The 12,289-nt window shown below is 37.5% G+C and overlaps 2 protein-coding genes across 2 annotated transcripts; one reads left to right on the top strand and one right to left on the bottom strand.

Annotated features, from left to right (window-relative positions):
- The first annotated feature begins 251 nt into the window (after positions 1-251).
- On the top strand, positions 252-6,599 carry rsph9 (radial spoke head component 9). Its single transcript, XM_037750826.1, has 5 exons — positions 252-593; positions 685-838; positions 2,161-2,290; positions 2,574-2,720; positions 6,285-6,599. The coding sequence occupies exons 1-5, from the start codon at positions 367-369 to the stop codon at positions 6,443-6,445; spliced, it is 819 nt and encodes a 272-aa protein (XP_037606754.1). The 5' UTR covers positions 252-366; the 3' UTR covers positions 6,446-6,599.
- An 82-nt stretch (positions 6,600-6,681) lies between these two features.
- On the bottom strand, positions 6,682-11,955 carry mrps18a (mitochondrial ribosomal protein S18A). Its single transcript, XM_037750827.1, has 6 exons — positions 11,808-11,955; positions 9,805-9,836; positions 9,159-9,263; positions 8,917-9,040; positions 7,308-7,380; positions 6,682-7,192 (listed from the first exon to the last, which is right to left on the bottom strand). The coding sequence occupies exons 1-6, from the start codon at positions 11,953-11,955 to the stop codon at positions 7,048-7,050; spliced, it is 627 nt and encodes a 208-aa protein (XP_037606755.1). The 3' UTR covers positions 6,682-7,047.
- Between the last annotated feature and the right edge of the window lie 334 nt (positions 11,956-12,289).

Genomic DNA, 12,289 nt, shown 5'->3' with positions numbered 1-12,289 from the left:
ATTTATATTTATGTATTATATATAATATATATATATATATTTCATTATTATTATTATTATTAATAATAATAATAATAATAATAATAATAATAATAATAATAATATATATTATATATATATAAATATAATATATATAGATTATATATATAAAATTATTTGGCAAAAAAAAGTGAGGAAAGAAAAAAAAAAGTGTCACGTTGCTATGACAACCAGCGCAACCAAGGTTTGTTGTCACTATAGCAACCAAACTAGTGTTTGGACCGGAAGGGCTTTTGGTTATAGCTGTTATGTTGGCTTGCAAGTAGCTATAATTTAAGATAGATAACGTTAAGGAAGCTAATATCTATAAAGTTTAATCCATAAAGAATGGACTCAGACTCGTTATACTATTCTCTGGAGCTCGTCGCCGGTAGCGGAGGTACTTTAAACGTGGAGCAAAGAGCCGCTCTGCAGACCTCTCTGGTGATCCTGAAGAAGAACTACAAGTTCCATCGAGTCCTGTTTTGGGGTAAAATACTGGGATTAAAGGAGGATTATTATATCGCTCAGGGGAGAGGAGAAGATGAAATGCAGGATAAAAATAACCACTACAGGTAAGAGAGCCTTGATTCAGTTTCTGTCTACAATAGACAGTGTGAAATAAACGTGAGGACTATAACTACCTGTTTGTTTGTGTGTCTCCAGCTTCAACTGCATGGACTGGTTCCTGCTGCCTCCTGCCACAGACTCCATGATCAAGGACGTGTCCAGAGCTGCAAAGTGTCGCTTCATAGGAGACCCCTCACATGTGTATGAGCATCTGCAGACCAACGGGCAAGAAGGGACGGCTGATGAAGTGGTAAGTATGATCAATACTGTGAAGTTGAACATAGTGAAAATATTGAACTGTCAGATATATGATATATATGATATATCTATATATATATCTATATATATAGATATATCATATCTATATATATAGATACATCATATATATACGATATATATGATGTATCTATATATAGATATGATGTATATATATATATATATATATCAGATATATATATGTATATATATCTGATATATATATATCTATATCTATCTATATAGATATCTATCTATATCTATATAGATATAGATATAGATATAGATAGATATAGATATATCTATATCTATATAGATATCTATCTATATCTATATCTATATCTGATATATATCTGATATATATATATATCAGATATATATATATATACATCATATATATCAGATATATATATATATATATATCAGATATATATACGTATATATCATATACAGACGTAGGCAAAATCGTTGGTACCCTTCCGTTAAAGAAAGAAAAACCCACAATGGTCACTGAAATAACTTGAAACTGACAAAAGTAATAATAAATAAAAATTCACTGAAAATTAACTAATGAAAATCAGATATTGTTTTTGAATTATGGTTCAGCAGAATCATTTAAAAAAACAAACTAATGAAACTGGCCTAGACAAAAATGATGGTACCCTTAACTTAATATTTTGTTGCACAACCTTTTGAGGCAATCACTGCAATCAAGTGATTTCTGTAACTCTCAGTGAGACTTCTGCACCTGTCGACAGGTATGTTGGCCCACTCCTCGTGAGCAAACTGCTCCAGCTGTCTCAGGTTTGAAGGGTGCCTTCTCCAGACTGCATGTTTCAGCTCCTTCCACAGATGTTCAATAGGATTTAGATCAGGGCTCATAGAAGGCCACTTCAGAATAGTCCAATGTTTTGTTCTTAGCCATTCTTGGGTGTTTTTAGCTGTGTTTTGGGTCATTATCCTGTTTGAGGACCCATGACCTGCAAATGAGACCAAGCTTTCTGACACTGGGCAGCACATTTAAACTAATAGGAAAATCACACACTAACCCTAACTCACGAACAGCAGAGAGGATCCGTTCAATCTCATGGAGCAAAGAAAAATATTTTAGCACAGCACACTAGACTTATAACTAAAGCCAAAGATGTGAGACCAAAAATAAACATACAAAAAAAAAAAAAAAAAAAAAAGAGATGAAAATGCAGAATGTCCTACCTTTGCCAACAGATCATTGATTTATTTTTTCTGGCTGATATCAACGCTGATTCTGTAAAGCCATGAAATTCCAGCTGAGAGATGGACTGTTCTTGGTTTCAGACCAAAGTCAGTGAGGAGATCAGGCTGGCAGTGACGATTCATCTAATCGATGAGGAAGCGTCTGTGGTGCCACGTGGCGCCTTCGTCAAGAGTCCGCATGGCCTTGTCCAGATGAACCGCAGCTTTGGTGGTAAATTCTGACACATATGTGCCTGTGTCTCATTGTGGAGTATTAGTATTTGCTGCTGCATGTGAATGACCCTGTGGTTAAATTTCCATCGGACTGGATGCTTAAGATATACAACCTTTTTAGAAATATTTCATACACAACTCTCAAAATTATTCAGTTAACTTGCTACCAAATATGCATGATGCCCATATATATATATTTTTTGACATCATTCCACTGTGAAAGTGCATCATAATTGCTGCTATTTGGTTTAAATTACTTGCCGATGTGCATTGTTTCTCAGGTCTGTCTCACTCAGAAGCAGGGAGCCTTGACAACTACCTTCACTTCAGCGACCCAAAGAATCTGAACAAGAAATCCATCCTGGAAATGGGTGATTTGAACCCGGCTATCGACTTCCTAGATGTACTGAGTGATGACATTCCTGAAGGTGAAACCACAGAGTTCAGTCTGTTCCACACCATAGCATCACACACAAACAAATATCATATCTTACGAATTATTTAAGTACATGAACACACCTTAAGCAGGCCCTTTTATATTTTATGATCATTGAGATTTAAAATGTTTTGTTAAAGGTGCAGTGTGTAGGATTTGGTGACAACTAGTGGTTTGGTTGCAGATTGGAACCAACTGAGTACCCCTCCACTCACTCCTCTCTTTTCAAGACGGCGGTAATGTGAGTGCAAAATCGTGGTAACGCCGTTCGCCTTGCTCAGAGGCCATCCTAACCGTAGTAACACTACTTTAGGAGACTGGCGGTAACACGGTTGTGCACTCTGCGGCACACAGCGTCACAAGCATGACGGAGAACGACAGTGGCCTTCAGCTAGAGCCAGCGTTTGGTCTGTCCGTTCTGTTTTACTGTAGAAACATGGCAGTGCAACATGGGGGACTCTGTGAAGAGGACCCGCTCCCTATATAGATACAAAGTGCTCATTCTAAGCTAACGAAAACAAGATTCTTAGTTGATTATACACTAATGAAAACAGTTATGAATATTTTATTCCATTTCTGCTAATAGATCCCCCTGAAATGTTACACACTGTTCCTTAAAGAAAACTAAAGCCCTTTTTATTTTTACGATCACTGAGATATAAGATGTTTTGTTAAAAGGTACACCGTTTAAGATTTGGCGGCATCTAGCGGTGTGGTTGCAGATTGCAACCAACTGAGTACCCCTCCGCTCACTCCTCCCTTTCCAAGACTGCGGTAACGTGAGTCACCGAGTGTAAAACCGTGGTAATGCCGTCCGCCTCGCTCAGATACCATCCATACCATAATAACTACTTTAGGAGCAACGGAAGTCAGATGGCGGCTCATGTTGCCGCAGTTTCACAAGCGTGTCGGAGAACTACGGTGGCCTTCAGGAAACGTAAAATGCGAAAGGCTCTCTCTAGGGCCGGTGTTTGGTTTGTCCATTCTGGGCTACTGTAGAAACATGAGGGAGCAACATTGCAGACTCCGTGAAGAGGACCCGCTCCTTATATGGATATGAAGGGCTCATTCTAAGCTAACGAAAACACAACAATTCTTAATTTCAGGTGATTATACACTAATGAAAACATAGTTGTGAATATTATATTCCACTTCTGCTAATAGATCCCCCGAAATGTTACACACTGTTCCTTTGGGAAAACTACAGTCTATCAGTGCAGAAAAAGATCATCCTATGATCTGGACCCATCAATACACAGCTATTTTGAGACCTTTACAGTGGTAAATCTTTAGGTTTTTCTCATTTTGTGTGTTCCAACTGCCATGCCAGATTACAACTAAATGAAGTGTGATTTTAGCACAAATCACTACGGTGATTCAACTGACTGAAATTCAAGAGGGGTTTCTTCCAAGTGAAAACATCTGAATCATTTTAACAGTAAAGGGTCCATTAAACATGGTTAAACTCACTGAAAAAATCCATAAAACTTATGACGTCAACCTACCTGCCAAGATAAAATAGGCTTTCTGGGAATATGTTGGAAGAGCTTTTATACACAGTGGTCTGATAGCCGAACAACTACTGTTGGATAAGAAGGATTCAGGGGCTGGCCTCAAGTTCTTCACAGGAAAATCACAGACAATTATACTATGACAAATAAAAACAGAACAGAAACCAGGACATGGGAAGAGGACCACCCGAAACCAAACTGATGTTAAATGATTAATGGCACTGCTCACATCTGGAGGGAAATCAAACTAAAACAAAACAAGTAATAATATAAGGGCTTTAGCTAATTTATGACTATTAGTGTTGTGCATTTTTCAACATTCAAAATTGTAGTGCAGTACGACAATGAGTTTGCGAAAACTAGCTTTCATGAGACGGGTAATTCCTGTGTATTCTGCATTCCCTATAATCTTTTTTGTGTAGTTGAAAGCATGAAATGATGATGATGAGTCTATCAGGTTTGTGTATTCAAATCCTGGTGGGAAGCTCAGACATTTGATCTATTGAGCAACACTGCACATGTTGGAAACATCGAACCCAGGAGGCAAACAATACGCAAACATGGATGCTGTGAAAAGAATGTGAATTTAGACATGTCTAGCAAGCTTTGAAGTTAGTTGCTCAGCTGGCTGTACTCCAGGCCATAGTGAACGTTGAAGTGGATGTGTGTAAAAAAAAAACGTTTAGCGGCCATGACCAAACATGCAACAGCTGTCTGATTTATTAAGAGAGCTTCCACATGTGTATATGTTTGTGTGTGTTCTTTGAGTTGATGTGAATGTCAGCAGCGTCATCGCTGCAGCAGACACTACACAGCTGTCTGAATGCCACGCTCGCTGCAGCCGTCTCAGTGGCAGATCGCATGCCCTTGCTGAAAAGGAGAATGACTTAACATTTTTTTTTTTAAAAAGGGACTCTGGGGGGAAATGTGGTATGATGTTTTTCCACCGAAAGACAGGTGCTTTCCTCTGAGACCCTACGTTTGGCTCTCCCTCTTTTCAACAGCAATCCTGCAAGCTGTTCCCAGCTCCTGATTTATGGCTTTAGGTTTGTCCTCCTGCAGCAGCAGTACAGTTAGGACCTGGACACCAAACATGGTTTTTACTTTTAGTTGAATCATACTTTGCCAGATGAGTTCAAAGACAAACAAAAAGTGGTGAAACAACTGATTTATTTGACTAATTTCATCTGGAATCACCTCCCTATTGTGTAAAAAGCATCAATCAAAGGGTTTTTACGTTTATATAGTAGCAGATCCAATTCTAAATTCCCCAGGACTTCGGTTCATGGTCACACCCAAACATATTGAGAAACAGGTTTGACTGTAGATATCTAAAACACAAATGTTTGAATTCCCTTGACTGCCTCTAGCGAGTATAATTGTTTTGGACTGATTTCCGAAAATTACTGTATTTCTCTCTATTTCAATTCCCCTCAACCTGACATGGCAGCCTCCCGCATTTAAAGCTGCAGTAGCCAGAATGTTGTTGGCATCATTGGGGAAAAAAAGCCATAATAACCTTTCAGCATATTGTAATTCAAGTGTTCTGAGAGAAAACTAGACTTCTGCACCTCCTCATGGCTCTGTTTTCAGGCTTTAAACAATCTAGCGGGAGACTTTGGCCATCACATGTCATTTCAGAGAGAGCGTTCCTATTGGCCGTTCATTCAACGGAGGCAGCGCGGATCAAATATGAATTAATATTCTGTTACTGTAATTCCTATTTCTCACCTCAAATGTTTTCAGAAACATCTTGTAGTGCACTGTTTAGCTGTAAAGCTGTTCAGCGACGGCAGGCTCCAGCTTAGCTCTGATTGGTTGTTTTCCTCCAGCCTGTGAAATCTTCCAGATGCCATTAGGAGCACCGGAGGACATTGATGCACATGATTTTTTTTTTTTCAGATTACCTGTCTCATGCACTACTGTCAGGATATAGTGACCGTTTTATCAAAAATAACTTTTTTAAATCATATTTGCTCCAATTCTACCCACTGCAGCTTTAAACATCGAGCATTTACAGCAAGCCTTCTTCTGTTTGTGTGTAGGATCATGGAGTCTTCAGCTCGAACGTGCCGGCCATGTGCGCGTGCTTCGCAGCCTGCTGTGGCTCGGCCTGAGCTTCTATCACGTGCCGATGACGCCGCAGCACGGATACATCTACATCGGAGATGGGACCAAGAATTTGGACATCCCCTTCATGCTATAAAAAGTATAATATATATCTTTGCACCTACTTCAAGCTACATATTCTTCATGTGTCTGTTGTTATCAACCCTCAAATTGTATTCTATGTAACATATTGCAGGACTTTTTGTTAAGTCTTATCTCACACAAATAAACTGAAGAGGTACAGTCATGCAGTTTGAGTCCACAAGCTTTTTTTGTTCAGTTCTCATGCACAAAAGCTATTCCTATACAGTAAACACATGTTGAGAGGCAGAGTAAACAGACACATTTTATTTGAAAATCTAGGTTGCCTTGAGTATACACAGTCAACGTACCACCTACTTTGAAACTGTGACACTGACCCAGTTGTTGCTCACATCGAGTTGTCAGAGAGTTCACTTCAAGGGGCTTTTTGAAAACCAGCAGAGACGGAATAGATGGTTCTGGGTGGGGCTTCATTAAAAGGGTGACGCAGCTTAATAAACAAAAAAAGGTAGAATAAATACAGATGGATGAAGCTTTTAGGCCTTTTCTCAGGGCAGTGTGGCAAAAGTTAATCCACTTGAAACTGCGTCCTCGCATAAAAATGTTCCACCCACTCTCGTCCCTGTTGCTGCACCGACTCGTCAGGCTTTCTGTCCTTCAGTGTTTTATGTGAATGGGCTTGAAACCGTAACGCACATTGTCCTTGAGTAACGGGCTGCCAACAACCATGCGCTTCTTGCACCACTTTAGTCCAGTTTTATATATGGGTTTCACCGAGTCAATGGACCAGCGAGTCAGGTATCTGTACAACAGGAAAACGTTGCTAGTGTCATTATCACTGAGACTGGTGCTGACAGTAGATAGATCACAGTGAGAAACATGCATATAAGCAGACACTCGTGTCGTGTATACATTACCTGTTATGGTGTGGCTTGGGCCTTTTTGGGACGTGGCCCTCTGGAAGTTTGGGTTTGTGGTCAGGGAGCAGACCTTCAACACAGAGAAAAACAAAAAAGTCACACGCATGTACTTATTTAAAAGGTGTCATCAAAAAACAGCCAATCAGTAAAGCTGGTCCAAAAAGGTACAACAGATAGATGCTATGTATTAAAAGATAACTTTGGTATTTTTCAACCCTATTTTCCCATGTTTTTGTGTCTGAGTGACTAATGGAGACAACACCTTTTGAAATTGGTCCAGTATTGAGGAAGAATGCAGCTGCCGCTAAATGGTCTGCGATGTAATCATTTTTGGCAACCTGGCACCGTCAATTTACGTCAACTAACAAGTGTTTGTTTTTGCAGCTGACAGGCTCAGATTGTTATTATAAGTGTCTGACAACATTATGGAAAGGACCCTGCAGAGAAATAAAACGTTTTTTCACACCTTTGGCTTGATCTGGTCTGTTTATTATTGTGTGTCTCGCTCAGAGAGTTCTCTTTGAGAAATTTCACGTCTCATCCACATGGTCGAAATCATCTAAATATTCAGCCATAGCAGTGAAAATCTTTTAGATAATACTAAGCTACGCGTTCCGTACTCCAACACAACAAACTCTGACAACACCGGTGTCCCGTGGCTCTCCTCTCTCTCCTCTCTCACTTACGTTTTCCACCGTTGTCTTCTGGCAACAAGTCACATGACACAATAACAAACAGTAAGTGAAGGGTGAGAAAAACATTTAATTTCTCTGTAGGGTTCCTTTCCATAATGTTGTCAGACACTTATAAAAACAATCTGAGCCTGTCAGAAGCACTTTTAGTGGATGTAAACGTGGACGGTGACAGGTTGCCCAAAATGATTACATTACAGCTTGTTTAGCGGCTGGCAGCTGCAGCGTTCTCCATCAATGCAGGACCAATTTCAGAAAGTGTTGTCCCCATTAGTCACTTAGACACAAAAACATGGGCAAATCGGGTTCTCAGGTTGAAAAATACCGGTTATCCTTTAAGATTCACACTAGCCAACGACGAACTAGCACAGCTGAACTAACTAATTAGCACTTTTAGCAGCCTTATTGTCTGTTTTTTTCACAGTTTGAGTGAGAGGGTAGCAATGTAAATTACCAGTGCTGAAACAATTGGTCAATTAATCAATTAAAATACAATTTGACAAATGATTAGGAAGTCATTTATCAAGCTAAATTGCCAAACATTTGCTGATTCTCACATGTGAGGATTGCAGCCCTGAAAAATCAATTATACCTGGCGTCATAACAGGCAGACAAAACTCAGTTTCAGTACTTTTGGTCTGTTATAAATATCTGGTTTAGAGATTTTTGGCTAAGCTGGTACAACCTTTCACTGTCTTGGCAGTTGTCAGATTCAATTCTTAAGTCTGTATATGCCTTTATTTGCTTATCTACAACAGTAAACTGTATTTGAAACTTGCGTAAATCTTGCAATCATTTTAAATGTGTAACTTAAGGTTCCCAGTGTGAAACAGACAACGAATACGAGGGTAAATTGACTTTGGAGTGGACGAAGATTTAAATACACAAACAAAGGGGCAGGCGGTAACGCTGACCTGCTCTGTGAGCCATCTGAACACACATGGCAATCTTGAGATGCTCCTCTGAACAGAGACCAGTGATTCTCCTTGGCAACATCCCTCCGTCTGACCTGATGAACTGACTGAGCAACAGAACATCCTTGAAGGGGGGGCAAAACAAAAAAAATTAGAAAGAAAACCAGACACAATAAACAACTGATACACTTTCCATAATGTGTGAGATAATTTGGTCATCACGTGCTCGTGGACGCACTTACCGTGTAGCTGTATTTGTGCTGCAGGTTCCATCTGTAGATAGGACACTTGGCTGTGGGATTTGGAGGCTGTGGTCCAGCTGGAACGTCCAGTATTTTTCCCTCAATCTGACAGTTAGTGTAATAATATGTTATGGTAGTCTCCTTGTCAAGTTGACTGAATAATTACATGTGCAATAAGAGAAAGCGTTTTTTTGGGGGGGTTTTTTAAATCACAAGTCCCTCTCACACCACCACATACTTCTAGTGGAGTATAAGTGATGATTGAGAGGGATTATTTTTGTATCAGTATATACATTATTTTTTAGGAAAATGCTGCATATTGTACCTTTAAACATCCATACTATAACAAAGCAGCAGAGTTTTATTCATTTGGCTTTTGATTTGTTTCTTTAGTGAATAGCCTGATGTAACCATACAAACCAAAGCAATCAGGAATTTGAGAAATACTGTACATTATTTAAATATGTGTATTTATGCTCAGAATTCACTAAACTGTCGCAATTAATACCATTTGATTTTTATTATAGTACTTCAAACGTCAAAACACTGTGTGCGTATCACAAATAAAACTGATAAAGGGCATGTATACTATATATTTAACAACAAAAACATCATCAGTTTCACATTACAGTCTGGTTTTACTTACCGTTGTTGTTTTGCCCTCCTGCTTCTCCACCACTGTAAAACACACACATTTTATGTTAGGCCTTTGATCAGAATATAAAACATATAAATTTGTCTTTACTCCTTTCCTAATCTTAGAAAATACTTTTTAAGTTATTATGGTGTCAAGTGATAAAGTCATTGGTTACAATGACAGACAGTAATCTAGCTAATTCACAATTAACAACAAATGGTGTTTAAATACAGTAATCTTGACTCAAAATATGGTTATAGGCAGGGTCTGAGATTAACATTTTTCCTCACCTGCCACTGTGGCAGGTCACTGAACATTTCTACGAGCCATTTATTTTTTTTGTCTGCCACTTCTGAAATCTAAGTAGAACACTTTAAAGTACTAAACACTGAGTCAGTGTTACCAGACTGTAGAATTATGGAATATATCATGTAACCTTAATGCATGACTATATTTGGTAACACTTCATTTTACAGGTCAGCAAATTTCATGGTAATTAGGTGATAAATAGCAAGTTACCTATTTGAAATTTCTTTGGAATTACTGCCAAATTACCCCAATATTTACCTCCAAAACCAAAACTAATAGAAGTTACTTCTGATCAGGCATACATCTCACCATTGTGTGACTTATTGTCTACACAGATGTAACCTGGTAGTAAATGTCATGATTCAGGGAGTTTTTTTTAAAGAAATTTCAAATAAGTTATTTGCTAAATATTATCTATTTATCAGCAGACATGGAAATAAAGCATATCAATTAACTTTGTATTCTTTTCCTGGAAAGTATTAAATAAACTACCAGCTATTGGGAAATAGCGTAATATAATTATTAAATAATGTTTATAACAAAGTAATTCTCAATACATTTTGAGGTAAATATTGGGGTAATTTGGCAGTAATTCCAAAGAAATTTCAAATACATGCTAATTATCACCTAATTACCATGAAATGTGTGGACCTGTAAGATGAAGCGTTAACCTATATTTAATTTAGGCTTTAGAATTGCTTTTTAAAAACAGTATTTCTTAATATAAGGAACATTTTTACCTGACAACCAACATTTACCCTGTATTTGGCAGGTGGCAGGTGCTAATTTCATTCCCTGGTTATAGGTGAGGCTACAGTTAGTAACCTACTGTTTTTACATCTTTGTTGAGTAATTAAATGTCACATTTTATATAGGATATATATATATATATATATATATAATTACTTACTTAGATAACATAGACCACACATTTAAGGACATTTAAAGTCAGGAGTAGGAGGAATAAAATAAAAATGAGTGTGCATTTTAATGTGACTCTCTTAACCCTTCTTCATTGTGACACTTTGTGGGTTCACAACACACTAAATGACAAGATGTCAAGCCTCAATGGATGCATGGCTTCTAGCAAACAGCAATTTACTGAAATTAATGTCATCTTCATGTCATCAGATCTTTAAAAGGTGATATAACTGTAATAATAATAATAATAATAATAATAATAATAATAAAATCACACAAAAAACAATAAAAAAATAAGAGTAATAATAATAAATTAAATAAACAAATACATTAATAGAAATTAATTAAATACAGTAATCTTGTCTCAAAATATGTTGTGATATGTTGAGTAATTAAATGTCACATTTTATATAGGCTATATATATAATTACTTACTTAGATCACACGTCATATAGACCACACATTTAAGGACATTTAAAGTCAGGAGTAGGAGGAATATTATAAAAATGAGTGTGCATTTTAATGTGACTCTCTGAACTCTTCTTCATTGTGACACTTTGTGGGTTCACAACACACTAAATGACAAGATGTCAAGCAGAAAGACTGCCTCAATGGATGCATGGCTTCTAGCAAACAGCAATTTACTGAAATGAATGTCATCTTCATGTCATCAGATGTTTAAAAGGTGAAATAGCTGCAGAAGCCTCTGATCACAGTCAGTGTCTACATGCTAACTTTAGCTCTTCTGGCTACAATCTTCACGTTTGTAGAGAAAGTCTCACCTTGTCGGATCCCTCTGCTCTGAATGGTTAAAGCTTGTAGCTGTGGGACATTTATCAGCTGTTGAATCTTCACCTGGGAGCCTGTGAGACCTAATTTCAAGCCCGAAAACGAGGTCCAAACAGACCTCAACATACTGATGCCTGCCATGTTTTAATTCCTGACCTTCTCGCCTTCTCCTCTTCCTGTCTGGTAATCTCGCGAGAATTAAGACAGCGCCACTCACGGTGAAGACCTCTTATTACATCGATGGAGGTGAAGACCATAAATAAAAGACACATTCTTTTATTATTATTACTCTCTTATTTTTGTATTATTATATTTTTTGTGTTTTTTGTATTATTATTGTTTTTTGTGTTTATTATTATTATTATTATTATTATTATTTATTTTATTAATTTTATTTCATTTTCAAAGTTTTTTTCTTTAGTGTACTTAATGAGTTCGTCTATAAGCTCAACTACTTAAAAAACTGGTTTATAAA

The sequence above is a fragment of the Sebastes umbrosus genome, chromosome 18 (assembly GCF_015220745.1).
Source record: "Sebastes umbrosus isolate fSebUmb1 chromosome 18, fSebUmb1.pri, whole genome shotgun sequence".
NCBI classification, from domain to species: domain Eukaryota; kingdom Metazoa; phylum Chordata; class Actinopteri; order Perciformes; family Sebastidae; genus Sebastes; species Sebastes umbrosus.
Note: the sequence above shows the minus strand (reverse complement) of the source record. Positions and strands in the feature narration are given on the sequence as shown.